The 21,016-nt window shown below is 42.1% G+C and overlaps 1 protein-coding gene across 3 annotated transcripts in view; it reads right to left on the reverse strand.

The window, feature by feature from the left end:
* Window positions 1-12,763: 12,763 nt before the first annotated feature.
* LOC147170196 (endonuclease V-like) overlaps window positions 12,764-21,016 on the reverse strand; it is a 77,896-nt gene continuing 69,643 nt past the window's right edge. For 2 of the 3 annotated variants that reach the window (XM_086083989.1, XM_086083988.1), the window contains exon 9: window positions 12,764-15,099. In XM_086083989.1, the coding sequence (XP_085940115.1) occupies window positions 15,089-15,099 (11 nt within the window). In that variant the 3' untranslated portion in view covers window positions 12,764-15,088. The remainder of the gene's footprint in view (window positions 15,100-21,016) is intronic. The other variant, XM_086083990.1, reaches the window with a different exon arrangement.

Consider the following 21,016-nt stretch of genomic DNA (forward strand, 5'->3'; position numbering starts at 1 on the left):
TTTGGAGCGCACACCCCTCACTTCAAAGTCTAGAGGAGAGCAGTGTGGACTGTAAATGAGATGATGTAACCTCCCAATGGAGAAGAGTGGTGAGCGATCATATATTCAAGGTCAGTGGTCGTTTTCCCCGGAACGGCCTGGTTTCGATACGCCCTGCTCCCTCTCATATCTCGTGCGTGTGTTCTGACGGGTTGCAACGGCAAAGCTTGCCCTCTGATCAAGGCTCTGACGACGGGTGATTATAGAGAGAATAGAGTATGGAAACCTCGGAATTACTTCAACCAGGAGTCACGGACGAAATGAAAAGTGGATGTGATGAGGCATATTTTGAGTTAGATGGGGAAACAAAAGAGGGCACAGGTTTGAGAGGTTGACAGGCTGTTCCTAGTCAAACACTCCGCCACTGTCTAGTTACATTTTCCCTTTCCTAGGAAAGCCCCCACTCTTCCTGCCCCCCCCTCCCCCTTTTCCCTCGCCGTCTTTCCCTCTCTCGCTGTGCTGAGCACCGCAATAGCGTTATGAATAATTGAGGACGCCTGAATCGGGAGTGAACATTTGTGTTGCGGTTGTGTGTGGTGCGGCAGGCGAACGTTCACAACAAAAAGCCAATCAAAACAAACCCCCAAATCTCTCATCTAATATTCTGCATGCATCATTGTGAAACAACACACTATCCCATGCAGTGAACGCCACCGAGCCGTCCCCCCTGCTGGGAGAGGACTGGGCGTGTTGCGCTGAGTTTGGAGAGAGAGAGGGAGAGAGAGGAGGGGGGGGGGGGCGTGGGGGATTCCTGAATGATTCCTCACACTGGAGGGGAATCTCTTGGAGTTCTCCGCTGGGACTAAAAAGAGCTCATTTGAAGGGTAAAAGTTGGAGATCTGTGTGAATGTTGAATGAGTGCAAGGAAAAGGCAAGAGTGGTGCAGTGGATGTGGGTTTGAGAGAGCGAGGGAGGGCGAGACTGCGGTGAATGTTTGTGCATAAAAATGGAATGTGTGTGTTTGTGTGGACACAAAGCAGGCCGAGTACCTGCCAAAGTGGCTCAGAAACGTGAAACACAAGACAAACATTTGTGTGTGCATGTATGAAGGAGGGTGAGGGTGTAACTCCAGGGTGTTGCCATGAGATACCAGTGTGTGAACAATGTGTGCGTGTGCGCATTAGATCGCATTTGCGTGAAGTCCATGTTTCAACTCTAGCTAGCTTAATTGGCCCAAATCTGCCATTCAGTGATGCAGGTTCCTTGCCCTCCTCCATATGGCCTCCTTGGAAAGAGGATACATAAGTGTCAAATTATTCCTTTATTCACATATCTCGCTCCTTCTCTTTCACAGACACACACACCTGTCTTGCCTCCATCTGGAAACCACACAAAAGGATGTGTAATTAGGTCAATTGCGAGTTCATCATTGCATATTTATAGTTATACAGGAACACACACACACACACACACACAGACGGCGGCACATTAAACTCATGACATTTTGCGGACATATGTTGTGTGTGAATTGGGTCAAATGAAGCCTTGGCCTCATTCTGCATCAACAGATTTCCAGCATTAGCTTTCTGTGCCGTAATGTAGACAGGGTGGAAACAAGTCATCAATAAACATCTGTACAATTGAGGCCCACTTCAGGAAAATGTCAGCACACATTATAATTCAGTCCCAACTATGTGGTCTCACCAATTTGCATAAAAATGATTGTATTGTATCGAAATAGCTGGTATACTTTTTCACTTAGCCCAAGGTCCATTCAACACTCGATAACACTGTGATATTTAACACTTTAAAGAGCCATTTTCATTCAAAACAAGCACAGTCAATTACAATAAAATTTCCTTTTTATTCATTATAAACACGACACCTGTTATGTATAAGGACATTTTTCTTTTTAATACGAACAAAAGAACCACAAAAAGGAACATTTTCCATCTGTATTTATTTATTGGGTCTTATTTGGCACACAGCGCAGTCTAACGGTGTGCATGGGAGGAGTTTTCTTTGTTTCGGTATTTATGTAGACTTTGTAGAATTAGGCGTAATTGGCGTTTGCGCCTTTGAGGGATGGAACAAAGCCTTTTCACGGCCAATCGTAGCGGCCTTCATTTGCAGAGGGAGAAGGGCTTGTTTGTTTTGTCTGTTTTGCTGGGTTTGTTTGTTAAGTCAAGTCAAGTTTATTTATATAGCCCTTAATCACACAAGAGTCTCAAAGGGCTACACATGCCCGCAGTTGACAAATATCAACGACATCCCCTAATCGAACCACAAGAGGGCAAGGAAAACAAAACAAAACAACAACAACAGGCAAAAAATGTGAAATTTTGAGAGGGGGCTGCAAATGTGGTAATCCCCCTTTCAGGGTGACCGGGCTGCAATGGATGCCGAATGGGCATTTACATCGTTTGTTTTATTCATTAATTTTTCCTCTCAGATATATAATTGTGACAGTTTCAACACAATAACATTTACTATTACAATACAACATATATTCGTTATATCCGAAAAGAAAAAGGGCTGACGGGATGAAGCCAAAGTTGATTCATTCCTGTCCCCAGAATACATTTAAGACGCATAATTATCAAGATGTTGATTCATACATTGTTATCAAATACAATACACTGCGCCACATCGTTGTCGTTCAGTCCCAATAAAACGTGTGCGTTTCCATCAGTTCATCTTCTCACGTCCAGTGGGATTTGTTAATCGAAAGTTGATTTGATCCTCCAGTCCAGCATCCCGACCACCACAGCGACGATTACGTAAAGATCTTCGACGTCTTCAACTTCCAGTGAGGCCAGGCACAGTGGCCGCCATTGTCCCCAGCTATCCTGCGCATATCCAGACATGAAAGTTCCACTTTCACCAGAACCAATTCTCCTTTTAGAGAAGATCTTGTCGAGAGCACTTAAGGACCAGCTCACCAATTCCATATTGTTGTACAGATTTCTTAGTTTAGCTAATTGTCAAAATCGCAGAGCGATAGCAGTTGTGTCCTTCCTCGATCAGTCAGGAAGCGAATGAGCACAGTACAACTATGCCAGATAAACTTCAAGATCTCCCCTTGGGGATGATGTCATGTGTGCAATTTGAAATCACCTTGAACCCACTGAACGGCCAGAAAGGCGCAAGACAGCACCGATTTTTGCCATGAAAATAGAGATCAGTGAAGATTGCTCTAAGAGTGCAAGGGAAGCTCATCTTCTCCTAAATGTCCCTCCCCTAAAAAAAATAAAGTGAGGAAATATGCACGGCTGTCCGTACAATTTATGCGCTATAATACTTTCATCTTTTGTTCAGAATCAGCTACTTATCATAAATAACTGACACAACTTCTTTCTAATCCATCCCTGCAGTCCAACAGCACTTTTGTTTATTTATTTACACAGTCAGACGATGCTTTGTAGAGTGGGTTGTTCCACTGTGCAAAACTGGACGGTCATTGGATAAATGCTGGGCTTTTTCCCACCCACCGGGCGATCAGTGGGCCGGCCCAGACATTCGGCTACTGCGTGATGATTGGATGATCTGTCTGAGGCGTTTGAATGGCCAGCAGCCACCACTGAATTTGAGAGATGTGCCTAGTTTCATGCCGAGCGCATGTGCGCCAGTCAGCCCAGGTGCGTTGCAATGATCAAAAGATGATTGCTGTTTTGGTTCAGTGGCTGCGCGGCTGCCTCGTAGCACGCTAGCTGATGAACTGCTAATGATACATCGACGCAAACTCCTCTCACATTATCATGCTTTCCACACGTTGTTCCTCTTGTTTAAATGATTCGACTGTATAGTCGTGTTGCCCGTTTTTGAGGACTTACCTGGCACACCGGCTTCATTTACTCCACGTCGTTTTTGAGATACTGCCCCAGAAAGCAAATATGAAGAACAATCTTGTCGAAACAGTTTTATATTGGGAAGATAACACCAAGTCATGGCTGTCCATCAGCTGCGTGTTTCGCTGCGCATTCAGCCATCGTTTACTTCTTGTTTCTATTACTTTCTGTTTATTCATTTAAAGTACAAAAAGAAAAGCTGGACTCTTTGTTTACAATCCTGTCTGATTGCATGTTGACGCTCAAAGCTGGTCTCCGTAATATCATTCTTGATTATGTCATATTGGCCCTTTGAAAGTAATTGACAGAGTGGGGACCGCAGCTTGGTTGGGGGCCTCTGGTATAAGTTATAAGGGTGTGTTTTGGTCTATGTAGACAGACATAAGTGCATATTTGAAGACTTCTGGCTTAGGTGCTTCAATGATGAAGAAACTGGATTGTAAGACTGATCTGCAGTATAGGCAGAGCAGTAGGATAATGGTTAGTATGTCTGCCTCCCAGTTAGCAACATCTGTTTGCGTGGGATTTCTCCCGACACCCCAGCTTCCTCCCACATACCCAAAACACACTTCTGAGGTTAACTGAAGGCTCTAAACGACCTCTCGTTGCACATGTGAGTGTGAATGCTTGCTCATATGGGCCCTGTGATTGACTGGTGACCGGTTTAGTCCGTACCATGCCCCTCCCCCAAAGTCAGCTGGGATCGGTTCCAGCGTAGCCGCGGCCCTAGAGAGGGCAATCGGTAAACGTAGCAGATGGATGGATACAGTTCTGTAAACTCTTTCCCACTGGTCGTAAACTTTTAGTTTACTTTCCACAACAGAGGTACTAAGGTACAATGTGGGCAGCTAAATATGATGTTATCTGAGATTCAAGTTGATGACTATGAGCAGTCAGATGCTTTGACCCCTCCCCGGAACGCTGTCAGACAACAAAGTATTTGGCCACTGTTACACATATGAGTCGTATCATGAGACCTGGCATTTATCACACCCCCCCCCCCCCCACACACACACGTTTGTTTTACTATCTTTGTGGGGCCATCTCATTGACATAATGCATTTCCTAGCCCCTTCCCCTAACCCCAACCATAAAAAATTATTGCCTACCTCATTCCTTACCCTAACCTCAACCATAACCCAATTCAAACCTAAACTCTAAAACAAAGTCTTGGGCCCAGCAAAACGGCCCCACATGGAGGGGTGGGCCCCACAACTCTGTGAAATCCCAGAATGTTGGCCCCACTACATAACAAAAACAAGACCACGCACGCACGCACGCACACACACGCACACAAGCCAGCTCAGAGTGGCAAGGGTACTGGTTAACTGTGATTCAATTAAAAACAAAGTCGTGTTACCGTTTCAAAGGATAATTATCGTTGCTACTGCACTTAGTATCTCTGAGAGACACAGATAGAGTAGTTTTTAAAAAAAAAATCGATCCTGTCCAGTTGTGTGATGCAACACAACGAGACAGAAATATAAAAATGTGGAGAGGAAGCCACAACTCAGACAATGAATGAATGATGCATCTGGTACAGTTGTATAAAACATGGCAGAAGGTAACCACGGTGATATTTCCCTCACCTGTGCGACAGAATTGAATTATTGCTGAGAATCTATTGTAAACCAGCAAGCCACCCGCCGTGGCTGGCTGATTCAAATCGGCCAAATGAAATGGCTCATTTGTGCTCCTGATTAATGGCTCAACATAATTGTTTCAGTGAATCTTATTGGCCAAGAAATTGCTTTGAGTTATACTGTATCCGGAAAATTATGTAACATAAAAATAAGTTGTCATTACATAAGCAAGATAAACAGAGTTTTTCTTCAGTGCTTCCAGGGAGGAAGAAGACAGGAAGAGAATCAAAGTGATGATTCAGCAAATGAATGACAGCCAAGAAGAAGTCATGCGGCTCACTGCCGAAGCTCACGATGATGAGACAGACAGGAGATGCTTTAGATGCAAACATCAAGAAGACACACGGAGCCTCGCCTGTAGATGTAGAGTGTGAGCTTCATGCTGTAAAGAGGAGCCTCAGTAGTGGTGCGACGGCACAGTGAAGATAAAGCACATCCACACTTGACGTCTTTCTCATATCTTGAGTCTGCAAGCCATTCTTAAAAGAACATTTTTGTTGTTGTCACGCTGATACTATGGTTAAAGATTTCATTGGCTTGTGATTACCCAGCAGTTTTTGATGAGGAAGAAATCAGTCACGATGACTGGTCCCTCATATTCAGTTGATGCTACTAGCAGTGACAACTACATTTATTGATTGTCAGAAGATTGTGTGAGAGACAGAATCACAATGTTTGACGGTGTCTTTGCTTTCATTGTCTCAACATAAAAGTGATTAGAAATGCTTTATTTTTGCTGTTAGTGGCAATTCATCTGTCGATAAGCAGCTGCCAACAACCTGTTTGAGTTAACTCTTTAACTCATCCCTCAGTTGTTGGATTATACATTCAAATACTTTTTTTAATTAATATTTTTAGTATATATATATATATATATATATATATATATATATATATATATATATATATATATCTATAAATATATATATTTAGTGTAGATATATATATTTAGTGTAGATATATATATATATATATATATATATATATATATAGATAGATAGTAGTTGTCCATTGGTGGAGCTCTCCATTCAAGCCGGTGAGACTTCCTTGTTCATCGAGCTGCTCACTAGACCAATGAAAGGCAGTTTTCAACAGCGGATTCCAACCCAAGACACGCTTAGGACCGCACCCTAATTTGAATAATTTGAATAACAGAATAACTGAGTGTCTGCAGCATGAAATAAATAAATGTGAGAGCTGAGCGTTTTTATTTAATGATTGATATTTAATTCTATGTATATATTTATTTATTTCGACTATTTTTATATTTTTATTTTTTTTAGGTTTTTATTTTTGTATTTATTTTTACTTGTATTTATTTATGCATATATGTTTTTGGGTTATTTTTATTTCCATTCATATTTATTTTTGGGGATTTAATTGTTGAATTATATTTTTATATCCGTTTTTTTTTTCATTTATAGTCATTTATTTATTTATTCATTTATTGTAAATTTTGGCAGTTTTGGCCCTCCAAGTGCAGCTCGCCCCCTCCGAGTTCCAGCCTGGCTCAGTAAGACCCTGCTGCTGAGGTAGTACTCGAATGCTCCCTGGGGAATTTAATTACCCTGGAAATTGTTGGTGGTGGAAAAACGCGCAAACTGAAGGTAAATTGAAAAGTTCTCCAAAAGTTCCGGTGGTGGAAAAAACTCTATTATTTTTTTAATTTCTATTTTCTGGAAAATTATATTAGCATGCATTTTTAATTTCATCCATTTGTTTTGAAGAAATCAGTAAATAACTAAAACTAAACTCCGCCTCTTCAGAATCGCAATATAACCGATGCTTGCTTCCTTCCATCAATGACATTGACAGGGTGAGATGGGGGGAAAAGGTAGGCCTTGCCCAAAGAGTGGGCGGGACAAAATGTGTGAAATGTAGTAGTTGTGGCTTGGTACAGGGGTGCTTTTAAAAATATATTAAAGATGATCACAATAATAATGCATTCTATATATTGGTTTCAAGAGTGATTTAGAGGGTTCGAAGCACGCTGAAGTCATATTTATGAATGAAGTACGATTCAATTACATGCACCAATCTGTCTGCCTGCACCTGGACCAAATCCACAAAAATCCCGTTACACCACTTACATCATTCACGACTTGGACCTGGTTTCACCTGGTCTAAGTCGGGTCTACTTTCTGTCACCAAATTGTCAGGTGGGCTGGGGGCGTGTAAAAGAAAACACCCAGCATGGTGGTCTGCCAAATTCCTAAACATGATGAGCTAGATTTGCACCAGCTTGAAAATGAAGATGTGCCCGTTTTTATGCTCAGAGAATAGGCACCTGTCCACAAAAATAAGGCCCTATATCTCCCCTTCCACTGTCCTCCAATATATTATATAATATAATAATGTAATATGCACAAAACACACTGCCAGGTTGCTCACCTGCTCCCATTCCAGGGAACACAATCACACCAAACCTCCATCACCTTCACTGACACCCTATACAGCAATGTCACAAGTACAAGATTTTCCTCATCGCCTACAAACTTGTGAACAATCTCGCTCGCTCATACCTGAATATTGTTCTTAATTGCCACTCGCACCGTCTGTTCTGCGGACGCAAACTTTCTCACCCACATCAGCAAGACAAAGTACCGCACTGTGCGGGGCAGAGCCTTTGCCACCGCCATTCCAACCTTATGGAACTCATGCCCCTCGACATCCAGAACTCCAACACACCTTATTAAAAGTCAACATCCGACCATCCTGCGATACGTGCCCCCTATACTCTTACTCTTTAGTGTTTTTTTTTTTTAATTGTTACTCTAGTTGATTGCCGCAGCAAAATAAACGGATAGTCTTTTTTGTCGACAGATAACAAACTTTAAAAGAATATAACCTTTTTTTTATCCTTTTATGGACCGCAGAAATTGTGCCTCGCTACTGCACGACAGCTTGCAGCTTGGCTAAATGTTTATGTTGGCGATAAAGTGTGTAGGAAAGCAGCGGTTTGTTTTTAAATGAGTAACTGCACAAAGTAGCCAGACTCATGCTGGCTACTCACAGGTGCAGTCTTTAAATTCTTCTTTTACCAATATAATAATCTTCTGTTATGATTGACAGTTCCACAGAGGTATTATTTTATCAATGTAATGTGTTTTAAATTGTTTGTTTGCAGTGGTGTAGAACTCACTCACCATCATTTAAACTACAATCACAATACTTTTTGTTTTTTTTAGCAGTACCTCTCTTTTAGCTCTCTTGATCTCACCATTGATCCATCCATGACAGAGGCTAACTTCCCTGTCGGTTCCTCTCACCAATTACTGCTCTCATGTCTCAAAGGGAGAGCAGTAGAGCCCTGTGCACACTGGAAGAAAATAAAAAAATCTCGCACTTCACTCAAACCACACATAGAGTATGCAACACAATGACATTCATCCTTCTTCTGGTCCGTCCCCCAAGGTACTGTTGGCCTCTCCTTTCCATTTAGCTACTGACCAAGAGGTCAATATCACTACGAAGTGCCTTTGAACAATGCAATCAGGCAAGAAGTGTTCTCCTGGCAATGGACAAATTCGTATTCGTCCATCAGATTGCCAGATCAAGAGTTGTGATTGGTCACCGCGCCACTTCTGTCAAGTCCAGTGGCTTTAGACCACCGTATCCGACGCTTTGCGATGTTTTTGGTGATGAATGGCTTGGATGCAGCTGCTTGGCTATGGAAACCCATCCCATGAAGCTCTCTTTAGCTAATCTGAAGACCACATGAAGTTGGTGGTCTGTAGTGATTGACTCGGCAGAAAGTAGGTATTTGTACACGACGCGACTCAACTTCTGCTGACCGCACTCCGTCAGTTTACACGGCCTACTCCCAACTGTTCCTACGTTCTTATAATATAGCTGAGGGTCGACTGTGGAATATTTCGAGCGAGGAAATTTCAAGACTGGACTTGTTGCGCACGGGGCATCCTATCACAGTTCTACAGCAAAATTCACGAAGCTCCTGAGTGAACCATTCGTTCACAAATGTTTGTAAAACAGTCTGCATGGCTACAGTAGCTACTTGCTTTTATACACCTGTGGCCAAGGAAGTGATTGGTATGCCTGAAAACCATATTATGTAAAAAATGTGTAGCACAATGTATTTGTTAAACAGCACAGAGCCAGCCTGCTCATGGAATGCTACTAGTTCAACCATGTGCTCATCAAACGCTAATATTAGACAAAAAATGTCCACCCTGTCACTGTCCATCCTGTCAGCAAGCTCACACTATTTTGCATGTACATTGTCTGCTTTCATCTGGTGTGGGAGCTTGAATAATGAGGTTTCTAACAGCAAAACTGTCTCTACTTCATACAATATACATAAAGTTCAATGGAAAAGCTCTGGATTTTTTGAGGGGGTGGAATGGCGAAGTCTCAAAGGTATCTCATGATATTCTCCCAAATAGAAACATACTATAATACCTGGCCTCTTCACTGAAACACACATTGTGATCAAATACAGAGAAAAAAATGAAAGTGAAGTGAACTTTTTTTCCCCTCCTCTGCAGTAGTGAAGTGTAATTTAAGATTCTTTGATACGTAAACTGAAAAAAGCTTTACATATGCATGTTTTTAATTCATTCACTGCCATTGACGGCGACAAACGTCCAAAATTCATTTGAACTATTTCTATTAGTTTAATTTTTTTTCCGCAATTTGGTTAACAAGAGTATGGAAATGTACATTTAGAACAGATATCAAATTTGTGATTAATCATGAGTTAACTAGTGAAGTCATGCGATTTATTACAATTAAAAAAATGTTCGCCTGACGAGATGATTATTAAAAATTAGGGGCGTCAAATTTTGAACTCTTAATTAATCGCATGACTTCAATTGTTAACTCACGATTAATCACAAATTTTATAGCTGTTCTAAATGTTTAATAAAAAAAATCTAGATTTTCAATACTCTTGTTAAAAAAATTTTTTTAACTAATAGAAATAGTTAAAATCCTTTTTTGACGTCAATAGCCGTCAATGGCAGTGAATGAGTTAAAGTTTCAAAACACAGAAGCCAAAAAAGCAACCACAGGAAGAAATGAAAATCTACTGTCCAGATGTGTCTGTTTAAATGATTGAGGTGAAATCTCAAAAATGTGACAGCATCAACTAAAGAAAGACATTTGAATGAAATGCATCCAACCATTGCCTGTGATTGGCTGACGACCCATCCATTGCTACCGCCTTTCACACAAATGTACTGCTTTTTGTTTAGCGCTTTATCTACACCATCTGGTGTCCAAATAAAAGTGCTTTACAAAGCCTCACATTCACCCATTCACGCATACGTTCATACACCAGTGGTTGGCTGCTACCATGCAGGATGTTGGCAGGTTTCATGGAGCAAATAAGTATTCAGTCACCCATAACCCTGAGGACAAGATTCCGTGAAAACGGATGAATGTCTCAAACTCAGTTTGTGAAGGTCACATGACCGAACCCAGAAAACAGGTAAGCCATGTTGGTCATTCATTACCTGAGCCCTGAACAACTGTGATGTCATTCTTAGTAGACAAAAACGCCATTTCAAATCCAAATGAAGTGAGATATACAGTAAGTAAAGGTAAAAAAAAATGAAAGAAAAACAGTTGTCATTGTCCATATACCCCTGCAGCTAACATCATCATAACTTAGCCTATCAGTGAACTTGTTAAATGTCTACATGTAGAATCACAATTGACCTGGGTGTTGCAGTTCGCCACATAAAGTATTTCCTCATTTAACTCAGATTTTGACATGTTCCCAAGGCTACTTCTAACTAAACCATGTTGTCCTTTATTTGCCAACCAACGGCTGCTCTCACTTTTTTATTGCTCATTGTCCTTTGTTGCAGCTTCTGAAGGTTGCCCATTTGTGTCAATCTTAGATTTTCAAGGTGACTTATAAAGCGTCTCTTTGCTTCTTACTCGAGATGCTGCTGGTCTGGGACATAATACAAATATTAGGTTGTCAACTTGTCACCTTACGGTTTGCAAAAATGACAACTAAATGCAATTTTTTTCATACAGCATCTATTTAATTACTGACATTAACAGATTTCATTTGTACATCGTTTTATAGTTCTTAACAGAAATTAATAGTGATGAATCAAATAAAGGGCAACATGTACCTTTTAGCTTTGTAGTGTTTCAGAGTGTGTTGTCGGGCTGTCACTCGAAAATGGCTCTGAATCTTTAGTGGTGGGCGACGACTGATAAATTAGCTTGATAAATGCAGTATACAAACAATTCAAAAGTCATGTGTTTCCTTTCAAATACACACAGCAGTAATCAGACTTAAGCTAAACACTGCTTGCAATAATAATGTGAAAACAGTGAAAACTCTGCTACTGATTAATTATCTAGTTCTGACACAATCCAGATCGTTGAATGAGACTTCTTTTTTTATCAGCAGAGTGAAAGTTGAATTTCCCCTTGAGGGATTATAATGATTATACTGTAATAAAGTCAAATGAAACATTTAAAAGTAGTGAAATCCACCAGATATATTTCCTGCATCATCCATCTTTTTATTTAACTTCTCAATTAGGAGCGGATACAAACAAAAAGCAATAAGATTGGACTCATAAGTGGTTAGAAAAATGGAAGCGCTGTCTTAGGAGAACAAAAGGCTTGTGTGCCCTTTGTCAGAATCTTCGGACTGAAAATAATGCAAAGGGGAAGTGGAGTTTGAAGAGCTCTGGGCCTCTGGGAGTGAGCGGAGGAAAATCGAGTAAGTGTAGATGTCAGAACGGACAAAATTGCCGTCAGAACCTGTCAGATCATGTGATCAACAATTCCCCTTAGACCGGTGGGTAAGCAGCCGGAACTACTGCAAAATAATGAATTATAAGCACACACACTTTTGGATGGCTCCTAACTAAACACTACAAAAATGGCCATGCAGTACCCTTTTGAGGAAAATGCTCAGGTTAAGTGGGAGCAACCATAAGCTCAAACTTTCAGCACTTGGTATTGCTTGTCCACCGTGTGTACTCCTTAAAGGGGATGTGAAGATTTTTGTTTTTAATTGCGTGTATACAAATTGGTGTGCCAGGCCACCCCATCAAGAGTGAACCCAAACAACCAATTATACAATTTGTTGTCTGCCTGTTTTTGAAAACGTCCTGTGAGCCTGCACTTAGTTTACATATTGAAAAGGTAGAGTTTGTAATTTTCATTTGCTCGTTGCGGGCACACATCCGCAGCCTTGCAAAATTAAAACTTCAAACCGATACCATTTAGGGCTTGATTAGTCCGCAGATGAGTGCTGGCCAGTGGATCTAGGAGAGGGAACTCTGCGCCGTTGTGGGAGTGTAGGATTTACATGGTGGAAGCACATCACCACCATGATTGTGGAAGCCCCGATTGATTATTGATGTGCCCCCAACATACAGTAACTGCATGTGCCACCCAGTAGGATGACTGAAAAAATACAACACAATGATTCAGAGCGTTTGATGTCCCCCCAAAATTCTGTGTTGCCTTCACGGCATAACCCGCCACCCACCCACAAGGGTTGCTACAATATTGTGTTCTTTAAAAGGTGCTTTTTACTTAGCCACCAGCAGTGGTTACGTGCTGCTTTTTTTCTTTTTTTTTTTACTATGACTTGCAGCCTAATTGTGTGCACTTTAAAGACATTCAGTATTTTGATTAGACTACTTGAAAACGAAATTGTGACTTTTGTTATTGTTTAACTCAGACATTTTGCGGTTTTATATTTTTCCTTTAAATAAGATGTTTAATTCCGTGTTAATTTTCACAAATAAGTGTTTTATTTAATTAATACTTCTCTTATTTCATGTGTATTTAATTTGTATTTCATCTCAATAAAAAATTGGGATAAAATCGAAATTGTGAGTTTATAATTAAAAAATACAATTTTTTAGAGGCTTAAAGGATCTTTGTGCAGTTTGTCACTTTGTTACTCCCGACTGCCACCTCTGGCCCAAAGCGTAACTGCAGCATCTGTGTCAGGTTCGTTCATGGTGCGCGTGCAAGTACGTGCACGATCTTAAAGCGACAGCCACAGTTGACAAACAAAGACATGACTTCAAATGAGGTAAGAAAAACTCCGCCCCTCCACTCCCCCAAAAAACTGTGGAGTGTGTGGGACAGCACACTCTACTATAAAGGGAAATGAAATCACAGTAAAACAGTCAGGGCTCTTCGTACTCATTTGGGCATTGGTGGAGCATGCATGATGCAGAAAAAGCTTTAATATTAACTTTTTAAACGATACAATGCACCTTTAAGTATGCTGCTACTCACTATAAGAGGGACAATAAGGGGATTTCAATACAGTTTGTCTCAATACACTTTTCCTCATTCTTACAAATGATCTATTTTGTTGAATATAAAATGTCAAAGAATCATTAAAAAAATATACTCCCCTGCTCATGTTTAAAACATCTGATAATAAACACATACTGTATATTAATAATACATGTGCATTTAAAATAAAAAAAATTGTATCACTGTTGCTGTAGTAAATAATGTTTACAGCAATAATACCTAGGGAAAAAATGCCTTGTAATAATAACAGTGTTTATTTTATTACCATAGCAAACTCATAAATTAGTTTAGTGACCTGCATAGTGTACTAGTAAGCAGTTTGCCAACCTTTATTAAGCCAAAGCACATATTTTAAATTAGAAACAAATCTGACAGCACACCAGCAACTAAAATGTCACAAAGACTGAATACAAAAGGTTATTAATCAACCTTCTGCTTTTCTGCCTTTCACTATACTGCAACAGCTACAACAAATACATATTTGCTATTAATAAATAATACTTTTAAAGTGAAATGGAATACTTTCCTGATAATCTCTCATGGTGCGCCGCAGCACACTGGTTGGGAATGTTGGGTCAGCACTAGTATTAGTGTCAATCATTTCAACATTGCAGTAATTAAACTTTAGTTTAATATAGATATTTTTACACCTAGTTCAAGATGCTAACAGGAAAACCATTTTTTTCTCCTCAAAATGAGTGTACAGTATTTACCTTCCACTCTCTGATGTAGGAGCAGTCATGTGTTGATCCCCGACCCCTCCTAGCGATCAATACTGCCCCATCTGACCACTTCTATTTTTGGATCTCATCCCTGCGGAGTCAGCTCACTCACCACCACCTTGTCCTTGGTTTCCGTTCACCTCGACGGAACCGCCTGGCAGCTCCCAGCTGCCACGTCTGACTCATTTGAAAAGAGCCACTTGCTGATGACACATTACAAACAATATGCTCTCTTACTATTTATGTTCGTCGCCACTTGCAGTCATTTAAGAACAATAAGAAATAATTCCATGCAGTTGTCCCACCACACGACCATGCATATTTATAGATGACTAGAATATCAGAGACATTTATTATTTAATGAAAAGGCACCCAGTGTAAAAATCAAACTGACCCAAAAATGTAATGAGAACAGTATATAAAAAGAGTCAAGCTGACCCATATCCACTTTAAATGTAGGGCGAGTGCATAAAAATGTTGACAATCTGAACGTGTCTTCTCAGAACACATGCACTCTTAAAAGCTCAAAAACGTACACACGCACGAACACACACAGCATTTGCACTGCATTTTGCAGTACTGTACAACAAAGTTGTTGATCTTCAAAGTTCCTTTTGCCGCATCACTCACTTTCTGAAAAAGGAGAGAGAGAGAGAGAGAGAGAGAGAGAGAGAGAGAGAGAGAGAGAGAGAGAGAGAGAGAGGCATTAGTCACAAAAAAATGCTTTACATCTGTAGACACACATTATCACAATCAAACTTAAATTAAGCAAAATATAAAATTAAATGTAAACAAAAACATCCAAATTGTTTATGATGATCATCCTTTTGCACTTTGCTTGGGGTAAAACACAATGACAGAAACGTCACCAGATAATTAAATGTGGTAAAACTGAACCCATCATTTCAGGAAAAGCTTATTGGACACCAACTGAAAAGAAAGTGAAAAGGTTAAGAAGTTTTTTTTTTTAAATACCATTTTAAAAAGTCAAAAACTTCCGATTTGAACCTCTCCAATATTTGTGTTTTCTCTTTGGGTTTCTGATGTGTGTTGAGCAAAACAAGGCATTCGTGGACATCAGCTGGGACTTGGGAAAACTGATCAACATTTAAAACTATTTTCTGACATGTTTCAATCAAAGAACCCAGTCCTTTCCAAACTAAAGAGTGGCAGGGCCCTATTTGAAATCTGTAAATGCATGTCAAGACGGTCAACAATTACTAAGCTCCTCCCAGCGTTCTGTGTTGATCTCCAGGGCCTTCATGTCTCTTTTGCAGACGTCTCTAAAGCGCAGCCGTGAGTGACCAACATCTCTTCTACCAGTCGGCAGTTCTCCGTTGAGGATGTCTTTGGGCATTCTGCCATCCTCCATGCGGTGGACGTGGTCTAGCCACCGGAGCCTGCACTGTCTGAGTAGAGTGAACATGGAGGGAAGGCCGGCGCGGGACAAAACTTCGGTGTTGGGCACTTTGTCCTGCCAAGATATGTCCAGGATGTGGCGAATGCAGCGCACGCAGAAGGAGTTCAGTCTCTTTTCCTGCCGGGTGTATGTTGTCCACGTCCCACTCCCATAGAGCAATGTGCTGATGATGCAGGTGTTGTACACTGCCATCTTAGTTTTGAGAGAGTTTAGGATTCTCCCACACTCGTGTGGTGAGACAAGCGAGTGTGGAGGCTGATTTTCCGATCCTCTTGTCGATCTCTGTATCAAGGGAAAGGTTGTTGCTGATTGTGGACCCCAGGTACGTGAATTGATTCACGACTTCCAGCTCGTAATCATCGATGGTGTTGGTTGGTAGCGCTTCCGTGCCTTGCGCCAATATGTTATACCTACATAAGTCTTATTTAAGTTGATGGTAAGCCAGAAAATAAATAAATAAATAAATAAATAAATAAATAAAATTAAAAAAAAGTTGATGGTAAGCCAGAAGTCCTTGCATGCCTGGGAAAAGCAGTCCATCAAGGTCTGCTGTGTGTGGGTTGCAACTGCAGCGTCGTCTGCAAACAGCATGTCTCTGATTAGAGCCTCACGTATTTTGGTCCAGGCTTTCAGGCGGGCGAGATTAAAAAGCCTGCTGTCTGATTTTGTGTGCAGGTAGATTCCCTCTGTTGCTGTACTGAAGGAGCATAGCAAAGAAAATCCAAAGAGGGTTGGCGCAAGTACGCAGCTCTGTTTCACTCCGCTGCGTATGTTGAATGGCTCTGAGACATTGCCGTCATGCTGCACTATCCTCTGCATACTGGTGTGACACGATTCGATGAGGCTTCGCAACTTTGGTAGGCATCCTATCTTTGACAGGATCTTGAAGAGGCCCTCTCTAATGACCAGATCGAATGTTTTGGTGAGGTCAAGGAAGGCGACATACAGGGGCTTGTTCTGTTCTCTAAATTTCTCCTGGAGTTGGCGGATGGAGAATATCATGTCTACCGTCGATTGTTCTGCGTGGAAGCCACACTGAGACTCGGGGTAGACACGTCCGGCGAGTTTCTGTAAACAAACGAGAACAACTCGTGCGTAGACTTTACCAACAACGGTGTGGAGGGAAATGCCCCTGTAGTTGCTGCAGTCGCGTCTCTCCCCTCAGGCGTCTCTCATGTCCTGTGGTACGGTACCTTCCTTCTAACATTGACAAAGGATGTTGTGCAATGGCAGCAGTAAGGTGGTCTTGCAGTTTTTGATAAAGTCTGGGGGTATGCCGTCGTTGCCTGGTGCCTTGCCAGCGGCCAGGTTATCAATGGCCTTACTAAGTTTGTCAATGGTTGGGTCAGCGTCAAGTTCGTCCATGGATGGCAGGCTTCAAGGGCTGACCATGCTACGGTGTTCTGTGGAGTAGAGGTCGCAGTAATATTCTACCCATCTCTCCATCTGCTAATTCTTTTCTGTGATTGTTTGATGATTTGAGAGGGGCCATCTTGCTCTGAGCAAGTCCGAGTGCTTTCTTGATGCCATCGTACATACAACGGATGTTCCCTGTTACGGCAGCTGTTTAAATGTCTTGACTGAGCTTTGTCCAGAACTCGTTGGCACAGTGCCAGTCCGTCTGCTGAACTTTGCTTCTCGCAACTGAGATTTTGAAGGTTCTTCTCGTTTGGGTACTTCTTGTGACGGGGGTCATCTTGGTCAGCATGACATTAAACCAGTCCTGTGACTTTGAGGTCTTCCTCCCAAAGATGGCCAAGGCTGTACAGTGAATGGTGTTTCGCAGCTCTTCCCACTTTTGCCTAGCAGATTCTCCTTCTTGTGGTACACCCAGTTCATTTTCAAAGGTGGAGGCAAATAGTTCAACAAGTTCTGGTTGGGCCATCTTGCTGGTGTCGATCCGTGCCTTTCCAGGCTGTCTAGCACGATGGAATTTCTTCAGCTGCAGCATGACCTTGCAACACACCAATGAGTGGTCTGTGTCACGGTGATTAGCACGTTCTTCAGTGACGAAATCAAGTACAGCTGGTGCCAGTGCTTAAAGCGCGGATGCCGCCAGGAAACCTTGTGTTGGGCCTTGGTCTTGAAGAACGAGTTTGTGATGCACATATCGTGGTATGTGTAAAACCCGAGCAGCCGCTGTCCATTGTCAACAGGAGGGCCAGGAGTCATGGTCAGCACCAACTCTGGCATTGAAGTCTCCAAGGAAAATTTGTTGTTCAGAGTTGGGGATGTTTCTGATAGTTGTTGTGAGTTTGCCTCTGGTGTGGCTGCCAGTGTTAAGGCATATACGCTGACAAGGGTGACTGGGCCTTGAGTGGAGTTCAAGCGGAGGGTGAGGAGTCGTGCAGAGCCATTGCTGCCTGGTTCCACCATCTTCAGCAAGGTGTTCTTCACGGCAAAGCCCACTCCATGTTCCCTTTGTTCGTTACTGCTCTTTCTCTGGCAGTAGAATGTGTAGTTCTATTCTCTCAGGGTGCCTGCGTCAGCCAGCCGTGTTTCCTGGAGAGTGGTGATATCCACTTCCAGTCTCTTCAGCTCATTCTTGATGATGGCAGTCTTTCTGGTGTCATTGATAGCCTTGAGGTTAGCAACGAGTCCCGTCATCATAGTGTGGACATTCCAAGTTACCAGTTTTAGAGTTGGTCTTTTTTTCTTTTTTTTTTGTCTTGCCTGGTGCAAAGATTCTCAGCCTGCTGTTCGGATTTTTCCTGATGAGTAAAGCAAGCTGTGACGGGACAACACCTTATTGGCTGGGGGCTGCCCAGCTTGAGGCGGGCGGTAGCTGTCCAATAAGATACAATTATCTCTCCCACCGTCGGGAGCAACACCTGGCGCCACGCTCTACGCCAATAGAGCGATGGCTTATAACCGGTAACTGTCATTCCCCGTGTTTTGTCTATGCCAAAGGTGAAGCTGGAGTGTCCTCTTCAGTGATCCAATGCTACCTTCCAGTGTTGGGCGTCGGTAGGATTCAAGCCAGATTATATAGGGGGCAAGATGTTGCCCATGCAGCATGCCCTCCCTCTCCACGTCACGAATGGATCCAAAGGAACAGCAGGGCTGTTTGGCACCAGCGACGTAGCAGGAGCTGCCTGAACGATGCTGGGCACAACAATGAACTGCCTTAGGGACTCCGACTCCAGATTTTTCCTCAGGGTTGATTCCCGAAGCCTTTCCCGTGACCGGGTGTTTCGCAAGGCAGCGGAGGTTAAAGATCAGTAGTGATGGGAAAATGAAGCTTCATGAAGCACTTGTGATATTTGTTGACTCCTCTAGATGGCACTCTTGGTTGAAAGATGCAGTGGAAATGTTATCTTTTTCCTTTGCACTAGCCTTTATATTTAAACCAAGAGCACCATCTAGGGGAGTCAAAAAATATCACAAGTGCTTCATGAAGCTTCATTTTCCCATCACTAAAGATCAGGGTTTACCTCCCCCTAGATGGGTTACCTTCCCAGGTTAACGAGCCACCATCTACCCGAAGCATCTGGTTTTAAGGCGCCAGAGATCCGCCCTCGCCCCTTCTCCTATTAGTAAAAGCAGTTCCGCCAGGCTTAGATATTAAACTACACGCGCAGGCTAAGAGTTGGACTTAGTCGTCAGAGGCTTTTTAAGACGCACGCCATAAGAAGCATTTTATGAGCACTGGGAACTTACACCAGTGTCACTCCTGGCTATGACAACCTTGGAACCACATCTACACAGTGGTCTGTATTAAAGTAGTAGTGAATTGCTTGTGTGTGTGTTCTAACACGTAAAAAGAAGAGGCCGTTAGCAGTCTCCATTATTGCTTTTCAACAATACGGCAGCTTCATTAAGTGCAGCGAGTTTGGTAAACTGACTGGCCACCCAGGACCCTTGCAGTGCACTACGCAGACAATAACAGTAAGGAGAGGTGGAGAACGGTGTGTCAGTGTGAGGAGGGTTGCGCAAGAGCGAATGCAGCGATTGTCACCAACTGTTACCGTGACAAAAGGCTACAAAAAGGGTAGAAATTGCCAGAGCGACTGCACGTTGGCTTGATAGCTGAAACCTCATTTATTTTCTGTAAAGTGGTGATGTAATGCCTCATTTTTTGTATTTGTATCCAAGGCAGTTAAAAAACACACAAATGCTAATGTGCTAATGTGAATGCTAACTAGCTTATGTGCAACATTTGTGACTGTGGAAAAAAGTATGTTCTTGAGAAGGTTCCAATCCCCCCCCCCCCCCCCCCAACCCAGATGGTGGTTATGCAACTGAAAAACAGAGCCTATATTTACTAGGGTGACCATATTTTCATTTCCAAAAAAGAAGACATTTGGCCCAGCCAATTTTTTTTCCAAACAATCCTATTGTGGGCCTTAATGACATTTTCATTAGGCAAACCCTGCAGCGATGTTGAAAGCTCACAGTTCTGTTTTATCGCAGTATAGATGTCACGGTATGATATTTATTGCAAAAATGTGTGTATTGAAGTACGCCTCACTGTATTGCAGGAAGGTTCACGGTACGCATGTGAAAGTTTCGCCTACTAACAATGATTCCTTTGCTTAAAGGTGCATTGTGCTGTTTAAAAAGGGAATATTAAAGCTTTTTCTACATCATGCATGCTACAGCAATGCCCAGATGAGTACAAAGAGCCCTGACTGTTTACTCTGACTGCACCTATCAGCTTTTATCTTTCTCTTATAGTAGAGTGTGCGGACCCGCACACTCCGCAGTTTCTTTGAGGTGGGGCGGAGTTTTTCTAACCTCATTTGAAGTCATGTTTACGTTTGTTAACAGTGCCTGTCGCGTTAAGATCGTGCACATACTCGCACGCGCACCATGAATGAGCCTGACACAGATGCTGCAGTTATGCTTTGGGTCAGAGGTAGCAGTCACGAGTAAAAAAGTGACAAACTGCACAAAGATCCTTTAAGTCCAAAAATTCATGTCAAGTAAGAAACACAGGTCACAGGTATAGAAAAAGGCAAGTAACAATAAATACGTTTATTTTTCTGTCCTTACTGAGGCCAGACAATGACGGTGTGTCACAACCACATTCTGTATGCCTGTATACATTTCTTAATAATAACATGCACACTGCCTTTCCTTTTTCCTTCCACCCCTTTACGATTGCCGTGGGAGCAGTCCGCAGTCTAT

The sequence above is a fragment of the Leptonotus elevatus genome, chromosome 8 (genome assembly GCF_054856555.1).
Source record: "Leptonotus elevatus isolate MCC_2025b chromosome 8, RoL_Lele_1.0, whole genome shotgun sequence".
In the NCBI taxonomy this organism is placed as follows: domain Eukaryota; kingdom Metazoa; phylum Chordata; class Actinopteri; order Syngnathiformes; family Syngnathidae; genus Leptonotus; species Leptonotus elevatus.